This window comes from Vespa mandarinia, chromosome 3 (genome assembly GCF_050613455.1).
Source record: "Vespa mandarinia isolate Hongniang chromosome 3, ASM5061345v1, whole genome shotgun sequence".
NCBI classification, from domain to species: Eukaryota; Metazoa; Arthropoda; class Insecta; order Hymenoptera; family Vespidae; genus Vespa; species Vespa mandarinia.
This window is the reverse complement of record NC_140812.1, coordinates 931,256-950,246: the sequence shown is the minus strand read 5'-3', so window position 1 is coordinate 950,246 and position 18,991 is coordinate 931,256. Positions and strand designations below refer to the sequence as shown.

Sequence of the window (18,991 nt, the reverse complement as noted above, 5' to 3'; positions counted from 1 at the left end):
TATCTTCCATACAAATATTTTTTAATTATAGATTACAATTCGTTGGTAAGTACATTGAATGTAATTGATTTATATAAACAAATTCATCTTAAATCACATAAGTAAAAAATGACCGTTAGAAAAATAATTATTCAATTCAAACATAGCCTTAAAGTATAACATAAGAATTCAATTAACAATTTAAATTAGATTTTAAGCCAATCATAAATCTGAATAAAAGTATACAGTTACGCTGATTCGTCTGTTTACACTATGAATGGACAATTCAACTGTTATAGAAATTATGCTTTATAGTTAGTATCCGTGCGCATGTGTATATTGCGCATTGTGGTATTGACGTTGTCAAATTATAATTGACATTTCACAGGAATCTAAAAGGTTAAAAAAAGGGGTGTTAACGTAAGTAATTCTTAACAATAAATATTAATACGTGTTAATATTTCTGAGTCGCAAAACGGCATTAAAGGATACTTTAAAGAATATCTCTTCTATAATTTCAACAATAATATTATAATAAATCATATACTTTCATTTTTGATTGTATTAATACTTTTATGTAATTAAAATTGTTTACTTTATTTATAAACATATAATTTTCTTTAATAACGATTAATCTTCATAATTTGTCATGTGCTCAAATCTAACCTATGATATTAAGTTTTATAAAGATATATGTTTTTTATTAACATAAAACATATAATTGCAGGCATTAAAAAGGTTAAATTAAAAAATATATACTATATATATTTATTAGTTTAATTAAGTTGTACATAATTTTATGATACAAGATATGAAAATTATTTAATCTATTGAAGATTTCTTTCTATATATATTCTATATATATTTCTATTATTTAAAGTTTATAGCATAAATATCATTAAGATTACCATAAGAATATAATCTTCATAACGGACAATGTATATTCAGTCAGTTAGATTATCATGGATGCTTTTGGTGACAATTTTGTAAACGATACGGAAGTAGATCCTGCCGCAGAATTTCTAGCAAGAGAACAAGATCAATTAGCAGGATTAGAAGATGAAATTCCTCCTGTCTCTATGGCTATCCCAGCTACAGCTACTAATGGAGAAGGTAAAGGAATAAATATCGTTTTATTTTTTTATTTATTGATTATAGAATTGACGAATAATAACAATCATGAATATTAAATAATATAAAATTGTTCTTAATAATTAAACGATAAATTAATTATATTTTATATTTGACTTCAAAAGTGTTCTGTATTCTTAATAATTTTATATGTAGCATATTATAATTAAATTTATTTTCAGTAGAGGATTTATCTGGAAATTTTGGCAGTTTAAAAATTGGTCCAGGTAGTGATGTTGAAGGTAGTTTCGAAATCATAGATACGATTGGACAGACCACTGAATCTCAAACACTACCTGCTCTAGGTAAGATATATATTCATAAGAATTTGATAAAAATATAATAATTTAACAAAAAAAGAATCTACCTGTAGATACAGTAGTATCAGCACCACCAGTAAAAGAAGAACCAGAAAAGATACGAAAATGGAGAGAAGAACAGAAAACACGTCTTGAAGAAAAAGGTATGTATGATAATTAGATTAAACTATAAGTTAACATTTAATTAATCTTAGAAATTATATATTTATTAGATGCTGAAGAAGAAAAGAAAAAAGAAGAATGGAGAGAAGCTGCAAAGAAAGAATTAGAAGAATGGTATAAGCATCATGCAGAGGCAATTAGCAAAACCAAAACAACTAACAGGTAAATTTTATATTTTTATATATTTGATATATATTCTTTAGTTAAAATTTAACATTTGTTCTATTTATAAGTAATTACAGACACTAAAAAAGTTCTATTTAGTATAAATTACTTATATTTTTATCAAATTTAATTTAACTTTATATTAATGCAAAACAGAACTACAGGTATATAACTTAAACGTTGTAATAATATTGTTCTTACTCTTTGATGCATTCAGTTACTATATTTTTAATTACATTTATTTATAGTAGTTGAATATTATCATATACTTAATTTTAGGCTATCTGAATAAGTATGATATATAGATATATACATACATTATTTTTTTATTCTGCTTCTTAGGGAATCAGCCAAGTAAGTTACAATCTGTTTAATTGCATGTATATTGCATTATTGATTACATATAGTTGCAATGCATATTGCATTAAATTGCTATACAACGTCGCTTTGCTTAGGCAGGTATAGAAAGTTTAAAAATAATATATACATTAAAAATAATAGATAATAATAGATATATAAATAAAATTCTAGGATTTTTAATTCTATAATTTTTTTGTAATATTATAAAGAAAGTATTGCATATCATATATTTATATATAATGCACAAAATCTGCCAATATATTTTATTATCTTTTTTAATGTTAAAATTTATTATAATTGATATATGTTTACTAAAAAATTTGTAATTGCATTTTCAAATGCATGTATACTGGCATCCACTTCGTAAAAGATAAAAATAATGCCTGCACATAAAATAGATAATGGAATTATGCTTGAATTGTATATAAAAAGAACATGAATTAATGAAAACTCTTATAAAATAAATGATATGTGATTAGATATTATAAATAATTTGGCGTTCTTATTAATAGGAATGCAGAGAAGCAATTCGTTGCAGAAGCAGACGAAGTGGAGCCTGGTACAGAGTGGGAACGTATCGCGAAGCTATGTGATTTCAATCCTAAATCATCTCGTACTTCCAAAGATGTATCTCGAATGCGTTCAATTATTTTGCAATTAAAGCAGACACCACCTGCTCCTGTTAATGTTTGATAGAATCAAAAGCTCTTACCTTACAAATTATAGGTATTATAAATAACAACATTAATAACAAATAATGAGGAAAGATGTATGCAGATTCCGATCATATTATTAAAACAATAAGTTGGAAGTGTTCTGTTAATAAAAGATGTACTATTATTGTGAATAAAAGTTATTAATAATAAGTGAAAAGTGCAATGAAAAAATATTTTCATAAACTTATATTAAAAGCAATCAAAAATTCAAATTTCTTTTATTTTAACTCAATTATCATTTACTTTGAAAGTAAGTATACATTTGAAAATAATCATTTACTTAGTAAAAATGATATGAATCATTACTTGTTATATTTAATATCAATAGTTTATTAATTTATTAATTATCTTGACATTATTGTTTACAGAGTTAATCATAAAAATTATTGTTTTATTTATTGATATTTCTTTGTTTCAAAAAAATAGCTTTTTTACAATAAAAGTATAAAATGTATAACCTATTTAAATTCATAACTATATACATTATTGCTTCCAAATCTTAGAAAGATATAACTTTGATAGAATTTTTCTTTTATTTTTTAGAAATATTTATTTTGCATTCTTTTTTTTATATATGAAATGGAAATTGTCATGCGTATTACATATATTTCTTACACCACACAATCGTATTACCATCGACTCACGGATCAGCTGTAGGGTGTAGATTTAACGGCACGTAAGTCGTAATGTAAAACTGTCAGGGAACAATTGCAATGGAAATAAAACTATAAAATTTTAAATATTTCAATTGTCTTCCTCAAAAAATATATAAATCGATTTGTTGAATGTATCAACGATTATAACCTATACGAATGTAAATCTAAAATTGAATTGCTTACTATAATATACTCCAGGTATCTTGGTCTGGACAAAGCACTTTTGTGGAATTTTATATGATAAGTACATAGTCACCTGAAGTTAATATTCAAAACAGAGTAATTATTACACAGAATTAAATATCAGAACAAATTAAACCTTATTCCTTGGGCTCTTCTTGAAATGAAAATAGCTAAATCAACCGTGGCTCTTCTAATCTTTGTATTAATGTTATCAATTTTTGTGGCAAATGTTGCCGATCTAATTAATGTTGATTCTCATATATCAGATAATACCTTATCATGCAAAGGCATAGAACCTGTATGGCTACAACCAAAGTTATATCAAATTAGGGAATCACCGGATCATTTAATATGGTTTATTCAGGTTAGTTATAAGTCAACAATAAATTGTAAATATTATGATATTTAATTTTAAAAGTAAACTCTTTTTATTTTAATCAGATTTACATCATTTTAGATATAACATGTAGATGTAACATCATTTAAATGTAACATCATTTTAGATGTAGATTTACATCATTAATTATTTCAGATAACAGACATACATATAAGCATATTTCAAGATCCTGGAAGAATAATAGAATTAGAAGAATTTTGCAATATAACAGTAAAATCTATTATGCCTTCGGTTGTCCTTGCATCAGGTAATTTTTATTGTAATAGACATAATTTATATTATGAGCTATCTTGTTATTAATAACATTATAATAGAATCTGTAATATAGGTGATTTAACTGATGCAAAAAGTAAAGATAGAATGGGTTCTAATCAAATATTGCAAGAGTGGAAATATTACAGGAACATATTAGAAAACACAAATGTTACAGAAAAAACATTATGGCTAGATGTTAGGGGAAATCATGGTAAGAATTTTAGTAAAAAATGAATAAAAAAATACGATAAGCGTATCAACTAATATAAATAATAATCTAACTAAATTTTAATTTTAGATAATTTTAATGTTGTTAGTCTTGAATCAAAAAATAATTATTATTCAAACTATTCTATCCAAGGGAAAAAATATCCAAAATCATATATATATAAAGTGACTGTTGGCTCTGAAACATACTCATTTATTGCTATTGATGCTTGTTTGAAACCTGGCCCAAAGAGACCATTTAATTTTGTTGGTGTTTTGGATGAACAAGAATTAAAAAAGATACAAGAATTAGTAAATATATCCAAAGAAAATAATGCAGATTATATTGTTTGGTTTGGACATTATCCAACCTCATGTATATTATCTCAATCTGATACAAGTATCAGAAATATTATAGGTATGTTAGTATAATCTGATTTCTTTTACTATGAATCTGTATTTTTTTACTAATAATGCATATTGTATTATAGGCAAATATAAAGAAAGCATGGTATATTTATGTGGACACTATCATACTCTTGGTGGTTCAGTTCCAAATATGTACACAACACAACAAGCAGGATTTCTTGAACTAGAATTGGCAGATTGGAAAGACAATAGAATGTATAATTTTATATTCTATATTTTTATACGTTATTGAAAAGTTTAGTTTTACTTTGTGTCTATATATGTTATTAGGTATCGCCTTGCAGCAATAGACCATGGACAGTTTTCATTTATTGATATGAAACATCAAGATTGGCCTGTAGTATTGATTACCAATCCAAAGCATGCTCTGTATATGATGCCACGAAAAGAAAATGTAAATTCTATTATTAAATCTACACATATAAGGTAATTTTTTAAATCATGACAAATAGTATATAGAAATATCAAAGAACGTATAAAAATTAATATATTAATACATTATAATAATATTTTTATAGAATATTAGCATTTTCAACAGTACCAATAAAAAGTGTAGAAGTTCAGTTAAATAATAAATCTTGGTTACGATGTAAGAACGTAAAAGGACCACTGTATGCTGTAAAATGGAATGCTTCAGAATATAGCAATGGAATTCATCATATTCAAGTTCAGTATAAAATTTATAAAAATCAATATTATATTGTATTTGATAAAAATTTGATATTACTGCTTATGATTATATATTTGATTATATATTATTATGATTATATATTACTTATATGTTACAGGTTCGCGTAATAGATGAAAAAGGGAGAGAAAAAATTATTATGCAACCTTTTTCACTTGATGGATCACGATTATCTTTTGGTTTTCTACCTAGACTGATTCTTATGTCTAATGTCAGTCGTATTGTAAGTTATTATTTAAAATTATATTATTAGAATAATTCTTATTATAAAAATGTATTTATCACTTAAATATTTATTATAATTATATTGAAATATTATAATGGTGATACTTCAATTTGCTAATTTCTAATACTAATCTAATTAAAACAATTAAAATATTTATAATTGACTTAATCAAATAATTACTATATCTGTTTCCGTAAATTATTTAGTTTCAGTTCCTGTTTGGAAGTGTACTTGTATTAATAGTAGCACCTTTGTGTGTTTTTCGGTTTCTTCATATACTTTGTGAAGGTAAATAGAATAATTATTTTTCATAATATTTTTATATGCCTGTACGAATTAAAATAGTTCTTTATTATCTACTTTTATGATTAGCAAAGCGTATGTCACGTCCAAGGATACGTGTAAAATTTTTCCGCTGGTGGATTAGGAAATTATGGATATTATCTACCATTGATCGTTTATTTTTCCCTTTGGTCCTTTATGCTTTATATTTAATTGTTGGTAAGTTATATATATCTTTCATTATATTTGTTTAATAACAGTGTGAAATATTAATGTACACAATATATAAATTACAATACAATATACAATACATAAAATACAAAAATACAATATATAAACAAAATAATCTACAAAAGTATTTATTATATATATGTATAATATTACATTCTATGTAGGTCCATGGGCGATTGGTGAGGTGATAGAAAATCATATAGGCATAATATTTGCATGGGGTACATTTGTTGGAAATTCATTTTTGCCTGGTGCTTTTACTTATGCATATGGATTTTTCCAATTATTTTCTTTTCATTTACCTCTTATGTTACTTTTGGCTCATCAAGCAGATAAAAGGTAAAATAAGACAATAAAAGGAAATTATTTGAATAAAGTATTTTATATAATATTAAATAATTTTACAGATTGCAAAACACGGAAAGAACATATAAAAAATCATCTAAATTTTATTTGGTTTTACAAAATGTACCAATTATACTTTTGATTATAATGCAAGTAAATATGGCTTACTTTTTCTGGCTAGCATATGGAACACTTGCCACTATTTTATGTCCTTTGCGCACATGGAGTGTTTTATTAGCATTAATACTATGGTATCAAGTCAATGCAATGCCTCAAGCATGTTTTAGGTTTGTAAAATATCATAATATCGTTTAAATTACATTAAAACGTTATATATTTTATGTTCTTTTTTATATCATTTAGATCAGCATTATCGATATGGTCTGGCCATGCTTAATTTGTACAAAAAATTCTTATGAAATGTAAGTACAGAAAATAATAACAAATGAAGGAATTTATCCTTTGCAATATTATACAATTTACTATTTACGTTATTATTTACTATGAGATTAATAAGCATTACTCGCAATGCGAGATAAGTATAATTTAAAAAACAATACAAATGGTATGTTATCATTTGTGTCTCAATTGTGAATTGAAGAATTTAATTAGGATTAACTTATCCATTCAATCACTTGTTATGCATTTGTAATTTTTCATAAATACTTCTATTTATTTCTAAATATTTCATAAATACTTCTAGTTATTCGTACAAATAATATAAACTATCTATTTACAATTAATTAAAATATTAAATCTTTAAATGCAATAAATATAGACACAATATTCTTATTTATATATTTGATATGTGATATGGTTTAGAAAAAGGATAAATTATTCTAGGAATTATATCCACCGTTCTTCTCTTATTACCTCTAAATAATATGTAATTGATGCAATTATCAAGTATGTAATTGCAAATCCTGAATATCATTATTCCATTTAATGCAAGACAAATCATCTTCCTTAAAAAACAATCTTAATTAATACTATATATTTTTCTACATGTAATTGTATATTATTATATAATATACTATGTATCATTATTTTTTTTTCTAAATTATAGAACTTAGAATATAATATATAATTATTCTATATGTTAATGTAGAATATGTGAAGTGCCATCAATGATATTACTAGAATTATCTGTGTCATATATTTATTATAATATATAAATAAGTAGCATGATGTATAAACAATTTAAGGATAATATCTATATTCTAAGATAGTATATAGATTTATTTGAAATATATTTAGTATTAATTTTATGTTAACAAGTACTATCATATTATTATTATTATTACAACTGATGGTACTTTTCATATAACAACTAAAAAAGATTGCTGTGCTATGTAAAAAGAAATATTGCTACAGATGTGCCAATAAATGTTGTAGATACAATAACAATTATAATTTCTCTTTATTTTATATTTTAACATACACATATTCATAAAATAAAATAATATAATATTTATACGATAATGAATTAAACAAATATATACCAAGTAAGAAAATAAGAATAATAGAAGTTTAATAATTTTATAATTCAAAATTATATTGAAATTTATAATTAATAATCGAGTATTTCAATAAAAAGTTAAATTGATCTATCGATATTTTCGATATTGTACCACATTATAGTGTGAACGTTCGTTTGATTTAGTTCCGATAGAGTGTATTACTAGTAAGTACTTAGGATAAACTTTTAAAGTTTATTAGTTTTCCGTTGACTATTTTAAACAACATATTTTACAAAAATGAGCACTAATCCTAACATTCAATGGGCCTTGGATATACTTACAACTGATCCTGATTATAAACCTTCTTTTTGGGAAAAATATGGAATGTTAATTGGAACGCCAATGATATTGGTTGCAGGAGCATGTCTCCGAAATTCATTTTTGAAAAGACCCATACATGCAGGTAATTAAATTATCATTTATAAATGTATAAATTATTTGCATAAATATTATACTTGAATTTATGTATTTGAAACAAAAATATCAATTAATAATAGACACGATCCTAACCTTAATTTTTATATATGTCGATTATGCAACATAGAGATATTGCTATGACTTGGTATCAGTAGCTTTAATTATTTTAATATAGTTTTAGTTAGTAATCATAGTAATAGATATATGTACATATTGTAAATTATTATATAGTATATTCCATCACTTTTGTATTTTATACATTTATGCTATCAAAATTATAATTTTTCGTTCATTCATATAACAATTATAAATTTAATAAGTAAAATGTACATATACATTGTAATAAAAATGTGGAAATATATAACTTTAATTTTATATATTGCAATATATTTTCTTGTAATCGTTATAATTATATTAATCAAATTTGTTTACAGGTCTTCAGTTACATATTGCACTAACAGTAATAGGTCTTGCAGCAGGATATAAAATGCATGAGTTAGCTAATGAACACTTTGCAAAAAGAGATCAGTTGCTTCGTCATTATGTTATGTTGCATCCAGAAGATTTTCCTCCGCCTGGTAATATGAAATAGTCTTACAATAAATTTAATTTTCTTGATCTTTCACTGCTAAACATTTTAATGAAATAATATTTCTTTAATTCTTTCAGAACGTAAAAAGTGGGGTGAAGTGTTTGAACCTTGGAATCCAATTCGTTAAATAATATAGTTATTTAAACTATATTGTACTAGATCAGTGAGTTATAATTGTAGCTGTAATATCTTTTACATATATATATTTTTTTTTTTTTTGAATATATTGTATAAAAAATAATTAATACATAAGATATTTACCTTATCTTGTGTCATTATGTTCTTAGTAACACAATAAATAAATTAATCTGATATGACTTATATAAATCCATAAAAATTACAGAATAGATAAAATAAAGTAGACCTTAACATACAAATTAATTGAACAAATAGTATTTTATTAGTTTAAGTGAGAATTAAATTAGGAAAAATTCATGAGAATTATAGGAATGTGGAGTATTTAATTATATATTTTAATCTAGTCTATCAAAATGACTTGCAATAAAAAGAATCATATATTTATTAAAAATGAAATTTTTGAAAAAATATGTGCAAAGAAAAAAGGTTAAGATATATAACCTTATATGATTTTTATACGGTTCATAACTAATTAATGAAATATAGATATTTCTTAACAGGAATATTTCTTGATAAATTTTGGCATTTCTTTAGATAGATATATGATAGTATTTCCTTGAAATAAACTATATTATTTATAGGTATTCAGAATTTGTAGACATTCTTTACCAACGAATCAATGACCTTTATCACATATAGCAACCATTTTGATGATAACAATAAACAAAATGTAACTTAACTGACAATCATAATATTACACCTAATTTATTTAGCAATACAAATTTACTTTTTTTCAGGATTATAATTATCGTTGTATAATCCAGTACCTTTTGCGTCTCCCAACCAGGGGTATTTATAAGGACATTCTCTACATGTTTCCAAATACCTGTAAAATTATTATATTACACGTAAATGTTTATTAATATTGAATGTATGCTTAAATATTTATGCTTAAATTAACTTATAAATAAAATCAATCTTTTCTCTTTAATTTACCTAGTTGTAGTGAAGTTGGATTCTGGAGGCTTAAAGTCCAAAGCACATTTATTTGGATTATTACAAGGTGGACCAGGAATATTTTCTTTTTTTTTACATGACCAACCTTCAAAATTATTTAAAGATTTAACTGGTTTTGGATCAGTTATCCAAGTTAATGCTTGTGTGGCAGTTACAAAGTAAACATCTGGTCTGTAAAAAAAAAAGCATTTTATTAAGATATGGTGAGCTTTAATTATTTATAAATTGTTAATTTTTGAATATCTAAATCTCAGAGAATTTGAATTTAATAGAAACTCAAGTGTTTTATAAAAAATATGCTGATTATAAATTAGCATGAAATATGGCCAATAATCGTAGATTTTAATTTATTATTACAATCTGAATATTGATATTTTTACGTTGTATACACAGCATTTTTTTATATCAATATTACATTTCCATTCAAATATTACATATAAATAATTTTATACTCACAATGTCACTGCCCAATCAAGAAATTTAGAAAGTCCTCTTTCAAGTTCCTTTATTTGAAACCAATTAGTATGAAATGGCATCATATACGGTGCTCTATTTTGTTCATAATATCTGTTGAAGTCTTCTTGCAACCAATCAAATACTTCTTCAGGATCATGATTATGTAAGACACATTGATCTAGATAAGGACAATGTCCACCTTCATAACTCTCAACATAATGTGCATTAAGAGGTAATTCCCATACTCCTATAATATAAATGACATGTCTTTATTGACTTTTTGATGCATATAATAAATTCTTCATTGTTTTGTAGTAATTAAAGTAATTTTTACCTGGAAATGATTTAGTGGGACAAGTACCAGCTTTACATTCATGAGGTATTTTATAATCGAGAGTATATGGCCATATAGGTGTTTTTAGAGGTGAAATTCCAATACTACTATCATATATATAACCAAAATCTTCTAATACTTTATATTGAGTATTTCGACCAGGTTTCAAATAAGGTCCTCTCATACCAACAATTTCATTTGCTGAAATATTACTAAAATGCTTTAGGATTTCTCGCATTCCAATCATTTCACCGACCCATTCTTCGTAACCTTTATCTTCTAATCCTTTTTGAAGTCTAAAAATAATTGATTTTAAAATTTCATTGGAAAAACAAAGACAATCATTCGTTGATCATCCGCATACTCACGATATTGTTTCCGTAGCTATTTCATGACCATCATGCGCTAGACTTTGTACCATATTATAATTACAATATTCATGAGAGATGAAAAAGGTACCTTTCAATGGACAATTGTTTGGATTTAATCGATCTTGTGTAAAAATCTTTTGATAATGATCAAAATTATTATGATTTATCGCTCCATCAAATGTCATTATTATCATTTGTGGCGTCTGTAATAAATAACATATATTGAGTCAATTTGAAAATGTCTAATATCAATGAGTTACTTAACTCTGATGAGTTTCGATAAAATATAAAAAATTAAATTTGAGACATTATACCTCCTCCGGTTGAAGACCACCGGGTATAAGCGTTCCATCGCGTGAACAGAAGCAGTATGGAAGCTGACAATTTGCTGTATCACATCTCTCTGCAAGATCCGTTGGAGGATCCGTTACCGGAGGTGGAGCTGTAAATAATATTTTTTTTCATTAATCTATAATGAGAAGAATAAATACGACGTTCATATGGAAAAAGATCTATAAGAATAATAAATTAGAAGCGATACTGAAATCAACTTACTCGCAGCAATAGGTCCACAACGGGCTTCATTTTTGAAGGTGCAAAATTTGCTAATATCATCAAAGTGTAATCCCGAAGGACATCTATTTAAATACGGATATCCATCTACACACTGTACAAATACAAATAATAACAGAGTCAATATTTTATTTATATATATATATTTTTTTGTAACGAATTAAATAATATTTAATTATTTAAAATGCAAATATTAAAATAAAATTACCTGATAAAATCTTCTACAGGTTGCAGGATCAGCGAAATTTCCATTTCCCTGACCTTCCGGGCATGTGAATTCTTCGTCTTTTTTATCTTCATCCTTTTTATTTTTTTGACATTGTACTGCAGCAAAAAGTTAAGAAAAACATTTTAGCCTTGATGACAAAAAAAAAAAAGAAGAAGAAGAAAATGGCACCTTTCTGTGGTTTACGAAGAGTGCGAAGATTTGTCATTATTGAGAGATTGAAAATTAAATTGAAAGTAGTCGTATTGGCGAAATGTCAAGGTTGAAGATTTAACATTACTTACAGGATGAATAACATAACTGCCTATATGTTCCACTTTTACTAGATTCTTTTTATTTATAGTCTTACAACTTCATTACTAAGTTAATCATGTGACTTAACAAGTGGAATTAATTTCTGCATAAAGAATGCTATGAATATATGCAACGTCAGGTATGTACAATCTATCGGTAATTATTTTATTATGAACCTTCACAATTTACATTATCTAAACGATTTTATTACCAATGAAGAAGAGTCGTTGAACTCTCAACGGCATATCATTGGCATTAGATTAGCTTCGTTATCAACGGCATCATCTATTATAAAAGATAATTATACTTGATTCTAAGAATCGTTTAAAGCAATTCGAATTATGTTTATGTTTTCATCATAAAGACTGTAATATGATAGCGTCTATAACGTTAAATGTTTCGAAAGAATAATAGTCGGTTTATTTCGTAATGAACTGACTAACAATAGGAGGATGCGAATCTATCAACCTGCACGCGATTATACGTGAATTATTCCATTTCACAGTATTTTTCTTTCTTTCTTTCTTTCTCTTTCTTTCTTTTTTCTTTTTCTTTTTTTTTTCATCTTCTCTTTTAAATATTCTTCGAAGATAATATCTCAGAATACTTTTATTTCTTTATGAGAACACAACAACAGACATTCATCGATGAAGATGAAAGTTACAGTGTGTTCAAGGAAACTTGCAGACAAGCGAAGTAAATGGGTGAGAGAAATTCCAAAGCTATCAGAAAAGAGGCTTGAGAAAGCGATGAAGAACACGATTGTGACATACCATTATATACATCGAATACACGAGTAAACATATTAACAAAATTCGTCACTAAATCGAATTATCTCGACGATCGTAAATTTTTGGAAATTTTTTTTTTCGCCATTGAATTTACCTTTACGACACAGTTAAACGATACGATATGGAATTTGACAATGAATATCATTTGTCTCGAGAAGAATTTCGATCCTTAATTATATTTATACTGGAAATGTTATATGTTAATACGAGAAAGTAAATTCTTGACTAATTCCTAATTAATTTCTTTGATATTATTTTCTAAATAAATATCCAGAATATGATATTTCTTTTTATATTAATTTACAGGCGTTCGATTTGTTAATTTATATAAATCTATTATGAATGATCACAAAATGAACGCAATAGGCGATGGTTTTTTTATATTTCTTTGTTCGAATTTTTTTTTGTATATATATATATCTATATATTTATATACATATATAGATATCATTCATTATTGTGAATATTCAATTAGTTTTTTTATTTTCTTTTACGGAACGAAAAATGATTTAAAACGTATAAAATGATATATCATTGAAGATTTTTATACAAGGAATATATTATACCTATCAAATGAAAATAAATACATTTCGATATATTCCAACGAAATCGTTATTCGAACGTGTTAAAATCATATGCGTGTACGCAGGCAAGAGAAAGTGGCCATCAAGGAAGAGTCTTATGCCTGATTTTATGATTGTTAAACCAACCTGATCTTAATCCTTGCACTGTTGTAAAACAATTTGATGATATTCCCACGAAACTATGAATATTATAATTACTTTTAAATTTGAATGAATAACATTTGATCAAAAGATTTTTCAAAATTTTTATCGATTTAATGATCGATTCAATGATAAATTTTTATATATACACGATTAGAATTTTTGTCGGTAATTTTTATTTCACCATTGAAAAATAATGAATACGCATAATTTTTTTTTTTTTAGGAAAAATAATCGAGTGATAAATCGTACGCGTAGATGTCAAAACGATACGTTTACTTGTAAAGTGAAAAGTGAAGGTACCAGTGTGGCAATGACGTTGTACCTAGCAAAGCGTTCAGGTGCAACGTTTCTATTCGTGTGTGTATATGTATATGCACGTACACGTGTTTATCGTTCTTCTTGAATCCCGCTATAATGCCATATGTGTAAGTAGTGGTGTACTTATGTAAATATGAGTGAAACCACTGAGGATTCTGTTTTACCAAAATAGCAAATGTTTTTCTAACTGGATAAATGAAAATCATCTAACACGGAAGAGACAGTTATTCTTGATCACGATCATTTTTTTTTCTTTTTTTTTTTTCCCTTTTTTTTTCTTTAGGATCGAAACAAAAATATTTTTTCTTTTTTTTTTTTCTTTTTTTCTTTTTTCTTTTTTTTCTTTTTCTCTTTTACAAAAATTTCATTTCTTCTTTATAGGCACTTTCGTTAACGGCAATTCAAGTTCCAAGAAATAATTCAATGGTTATAGGTAAAGCAAGAAAAAGCGTGGAATTCCGATAATAAGAACGATTCGAATGGATAGTGAAATACACTGGAGATAGAAAGATAAGAAAAATAACTCTTTTATTGTAATGAACGTAATGGAGAACGTATAGATTGGTAGCCGAGCGAAAGAAACGAAGGTACAAAGCGTTAGGCATCGATCGTACGCATCTGCGAAGGAGTGTCATCGATAAGAAAGCTTGATGAATCTCGATCGTTCGTCTAGTTTCGCAATTTTCGAAAGGGATTCGTGATGTTTTACGAATTCAGACGACAAGGACGACTGGATCTCGTTTTATATACAAGTCGAAGCAATATTTCTCTCTCTCTCTCTCTCTCTCTCTCTTTCTCTTTGTTTCTTTCTTTCTCTGTCTTTTTCTTTCACCGTTACCGCCTGTGTCTCTTTCTTATGTACAGTAGGATCAAAAATATGAATTAAAAAAGATGATTAATGTTCCAAGTATTTTTCTTTTTTTTTGTTCTTTTTTTTTCTTTCGATAAAAAGTAAAAAATAAAAATTAAGTTAAATAATTAATCGAATAACAATAGGGATGAAGCGCGTCAGCGAAGAAACATGTATCTTCCTACCTGTGACGATAATCAAGATGACGCATAAAAGCGTCTTTTGTCGAAACGACATTTCTTCCTCTCTTAGTTCGATCGTCCTCGTCCGTATTTACTTTCTTATTTTTTTCTTTCTTCTTGAATAAAATCAAATTATATCTAATATTGCCGTATTGCCGTATCGTTCGTAGTCCTTCCCGAATGTCCTTTATGTATCAATGACTAACCACTGGACTAAGCACAGCTCCACGACACTGCCAAGAGATGATAAATCGAACCGGTATTGCCCTCCGCCACGCTACTGAGAAAACCCACTTCTTCGATAGGGAACAGTATTCTTCTCAGCTCATTGGTTGACCACTTTCTACGAGCGTTCGCTGAGAAATGTTGCCTTTTAAATGAGATGGGCTGCTAAATATCGTATGATTTTCAATCAACGACCATCTTCTTAATGACTTTCCTTCATTAAATTTTAATAAATATTGATAATAATAAAGTGTCTTTTAATCTTAGATATGTATATTATCATTGGGCAATGAGAGAATATCAGAGATAATTATAAATAAAAGGTTGTACTTTTATTTTTATTAACAAACAATTGTCTAAGTCCGTTCTTTGCATAATTGTATTTTTATTTGACGTGCCTTTTATAAAATGGATTTACTGGACTTGGCATAGGGCTAGCTTTTAAAACACCAACTAAAGGTTTTTTATTAGCATCAAAAGGGATAGCTGGACTTTTCCGAATTTGTTGAATATAATCAGATGTATGTTGGGCAGTGTTACGTTGTAAGACGATCTTTACGCGTTTCTTCAATCCTGAATCATTAACAGATTTATTTTGTTCTTGGATGTGTTCAGTTGATCCCTGTAAATAATAATTTATTCGATTTACTTAATACGCTATTTACTTAATAGGTCTATTATTAATAATAGTTTTATCTGTTCTTAATAGCGCTATTTTCTTAATAAGCTATTATTTAATAATTAACTTATCGCTCAAACAAAACTAATTTAGTATATTTTTTAAGAAACTTACTATAGATTTTTTTAATGTAGGCCTCAACCATTCTATCTGTTTATCGAATGTTACATCACTTGTATCGCTTGATATCGATGTATTAAATTCTCCATTACATACATTATTAATTTTACTTTCATTGTCATTAGTGGGATTCAAAGGAATGGGTGAAACATTATCCGAAACATCCCATTGTCCACACATATTATTCTTCAATTTTTTCAATTTATGTATAATTATATTTTTAGTTGTATTTTTTTCATTAATTAAAGTTGATTTCATTTTCACTACTTTTTGTTTATTTACTTTATTAGATATAACTGTATCTATGTCGTTTTTCTTATGTTTTAAAATTTCACTTTCAAGTTGATCTCGTTTTTTTTGTTTATTTTTAGAACGATCAATAATCAATGCTGATACTTTAGTCATCTTCGAATCTTTTAAACATGATGATTCTATTGTTTCATTGGATTCATGTAAACTATATTTTAAATCTTGATTAACTCTTTTCTTTTTATTTAATTCTTTATTTGATTCTAAAGTAATACCCTCGTCCGTGACATTTTCTTGTGATTCATTAATTAAATTTTCATCTAATTGTTCATTTTTCTTCCTCTTTCGTTTACTTCTGTGACTATCTGAATATAATTCCTCATCAAATTTTAATAAACGTAATGCAGCTTTTTTCGGATCCATTTTTGATCTATCTTTGTTTATAACTGCTATTTCCTTTATACCAAGAGGCATTCTACCTTCCGAAACCTCTGTAAATCTAAAAATAATAATGTTATAGAGAAGAGGATATATATTACATATTATATTGCATTATAAAATACATTGTAATACCTACTCTTCTATAAGACGCGCGATTTGTCTTCGTGACTTTGTTGTTGATAATGGATGAAACTTATATTGTTTAATTAACTCAACTATTTTTTTAGCATTAAAACTTATTTGTGGCAACTCAACGTCCACTCTACCAGCCCTTGGGTCTAAAGCTTTTTCCGTGGTCTCTGTTAATTCTTTCTTAGAAAGTATTTTTGTATCTTCATCGCTGTCTTCATCAGATTCTTCTATTTTTTGCATAACTTCAATATTGCCACATGGGAATCCAGCCTGTTAAAAAATATAAGTTTATTAAATAAGGATTATAGAATATTAAACAAATAATTATTTAAATCTACTATTTTATTTCATTTACTTGTTTCCATGCTTCAAATTTTTCTTTATAATCTATTCCAATATTGGATTGAAAGATGAGATATCTAAAAATATGTCTCATGATGTGCTTAATTAATCTTTCTTCTTCTATTGTAGCCAAATAGGCAATAAATGGTTTAATAAGCATTGTAACAACATCTTCTGGTAAATTTCCACAGCTGACCTTTATAAAAATAGAAATAATTGTATCTTTTTTCTTTAAATATTTTATGAATTTTTTACCTTTGCAATTTCTTCCCAATACAACTCTGTTACATGCATTTTAAAACCTAAACAAAATTTTTTGTCTAATAAAAGTTGTTCTAAAATTTCCATTAGACCTTGTACCCATTCAATATTCCAGTTTTTATCATGGCATATTTTAAAAGTTTGTCGTAATATTCTTCTTACCAACTGTAATTATGTAAAATAATATATATTTTTTGCATTATTATACATTTATTATCATTATTATTATGTAACCATAAATAGGAATACATTCTATAAACTTACTTACCATTGCAAATTTATCCAATCTATATTGATCTATACCAAACCATTCTATTGCTAAAGTTTGTAAAGTACTTTTAGTATACAACATTATGTTTGACATAGAATCCAGACAATGTACAATTTTACTAAGAGATTCAGCTAACTCTTCTTGAGCTAATGGTTTATCTGACATCCACATGCAATAAAATAAACCTTTCCATAATCTCATAAAGTCTGCTTCTGTTAATTCTGAAATAAAAAAAAAAAAAATTAATTAAAAGTATTATTTTATTATGGATTTAAATATATGCCTCAATGTGATTCAAAAGTATTATTCTTAAAAATAAAATGGCAAACTTATGGCAAACTTACCAAATGAACTTTTCGAACGTACTGTTAGCCATTTTTTGACGCTTTTCAGAACCTTGTCTCTTATTTTTTTATCATTGCATGCCAATAACCGTGCAAATTTAATTTCTTGTGCAATAATCAAGGCTTTCTTATCCTTCACTTTTATTTTCTTTTCTTGTTTTTGTTTCTCAATATTTTTAAATGAACCTCGTATACCTTTTTGCATTGCACGTGCATGCCGTTGAGTTTTCTTTATAGCCATTTTTTAAATAAAAAATCAACAAAACACTTTAATGGTAATTATGTTGAATCTTAAACTATTTTTAAATTAATACAATTCTTGAAAATATTATTAAAATCTTGATTTTTTTTACGATTTTTTCAATATATAAATTGCTATTCTAACCTATAAAATTCACCATTCTTACTATATACACCACAACGATAAATGTGCGTATAAAGTGGTTGC

The 18,991-nt window shown here is 26.2% G+C and overlaps 6 protein-coding genes across 12 annotated transcripts; 4 read left to right on the top strand and 2 right to left on the bottom strand.

Moving 5' to 3' along the window:
- Positions 1-244: 244 nt before the first annotated feature.
- Clc (clathrin light chain) lies at positions 245-2,982 on the top strand. Of its 4 annotated transcripts, none has more exons than XM_035878037.2 (7): positions 245-399; positions 928-1,092; positions 1,293-1,415; positions 1,484-1,573; positions 1,643-1,754; positions 2,100-2,111; positions 2,630-2,978. In XM_035878037.2, the coding sequence occupies exons 2-7, from the start codon at positions 942-944 to the stop codon at positions 2,808-2,810; spliced, it is 669 nt and encodes a 222-aa protein (XP_035733930.1). In that variant the 5' UTR covers positions 245-399; positions 928-941; the 3' UTR covers positions 2,811-2,978. The 4 variants fall into 4 exon arrangements, with proteins under 4 accessions (XP_035733930.1, XP_035733933.1, XP_035733934.1 ...); XM_035878040.2 differs by having other exon boundaries at positions 1,296-1,415; positions 2,630-2,972; XM_035878039.2 differs by lacking the exon at positions 245-399 and adding an exon at positions 436-556 and having other exon boundaries at positions 2,630-2,982.
- Positions 2,983-3,403: 421 nt separating this feature from the next.
- Positions 3,404-7,850, top strand: LOC118446875 (transmembrane protein 62). Of its 4 annotated transcripts, none has more exons than XM_035878016.2 (14): positions 3,404-3,509; positions 3,688-4,036; positions 4,205-4,316; positions 4,398-4,535; positions 4,623-4,949; positions 5,023-5,155; positions 5,231-5,386; positions 5,479-5,626; positions 5,749-5,871; positions 6,081-6,162; positions 6,247-6,375; positions 6,552-6,726; positions 6,795-7,019; positions 7,096-7,849. In XM_035878016.2, exons 2-14 carry the CDS (start codon positions 3,833-3,835, stop codon positions 7,127-7,129), a joined length of 1,986 nt encoding a protein of 661 aa, XP_035733909.1. In that variant the 5' UTR covers positions 3,404-3,509; positions 3,688-3,832; the 3' UTR covers positions 7,130-7,849. The 4 variants fall into 4 exon arrangements, with proteins under 4 accessions (XP_035733909.1, XP_035733910.1, XP_085511786.1 ...); XM_035878017.2 differs by having other exon boundaries at positions 3,416-3,509; positions 3,939-4,036; positions 4,384-4,535; positions 7,096-7,850; XM_085655660.1 differs by having other exon boundaries at positions 3,426-4,036.
- A 533-nt stretch (positions 7,851-8,383) lies between these two features.
- ND-B14.5B (NADH dehydrogenase (ubiquinone) B14.5 B subunit) lies at positions 8,384-10,277 on the top strand. Its single transcript, XM_035877977.2, has 4 exons — positions 8,384-8,655; positions 9,104-9,247; positions 9,339-9,424; positions 10,137-10,277. Exons 1-3 carry the CDS (start codon positions 8,490-8,492, stop codon positions 9,386-9,388), a joined length of 360 nt encoding a protein of 119 aa, XP_035733870.1. The 5' UTR covers positions 8,384-8,489; the 3' UTR covers positions 9,389-9,424; positions 10,137-10,277.
- Positions 9,839-15,732, bottom strand: Cda4 (chitin deacetylase Cda4). Its single transcript, XM_035877975.2, has 9 exons — positions 15,483-15,732; positions 12,299-12,414; positions 12,073-12,184; positions 11,832-11,959; positions 11,515-11,720; positions 11,147-11,442; positions 10,813-11,059; positions 10,336-10,527; positions 9,839-10,225 (listed from the first exon to the last, which is right to left on the bottom strand). Exons 1-9 carry the CDS (start codon positions 15,532-15,534, stop codon positions 10,123-10,125), a joined length of 1,452 nt encoding a protein of 483 aa, XP_035733868.1. The 5' UTR covers positions 15,535-15,732; the 3' UTR covers positions 9,839-10,122.
- Positions 12,746-15,377, top strand: LOC146873095 (uncharacterized). The gene is made up of 3 exons (XM_085655790.1): positions 12,746-13,406; positions 14,352-14,554; positions 14,829-15,377. The coding sequence occupies exons 1-2, from the start codon at positions 13,258-13,260 to the stop codon at positions 14,530-14,532; spliced, it is 330 nt and encodes a 109-aa protein (XP_085511916.1). The 5' UTR covers positions 12,746-13,257; the 3' UTR covers positions 14,533-14,554; positions 14,829-15,377.
- Positions 15,544-18,988, bottom strand: Nnp-1 (Ribosomal RNA processing protein 1 homolog Nnp-1). The gene is made up of 7 exons (XM_035877973.2): positions 18,544-18,988; positions 18,197-18,420; positions 17,923-18,093; positions 17,681-17,863; positions 17,330-17,595; positions 16,498-17,251; positions 15,544-16,326 (listed from the first exon to the last, which is right to left on the bottom strand). The coding sequence occupies exons 1-7, from the start codon at positions 18,782-18,784 to the stop codon at positions 16,090-16,092; spliced, it is 2,076 nt and encodes a 691-aa protein (XP_035733866.1). The 5' UTR covers positions 18,785-18,988; the 3' UTR covers positions 15,544-16,089.
- Between the last annotated feature and the right edge of the window lie 3 nt (positions 18,989-18,991).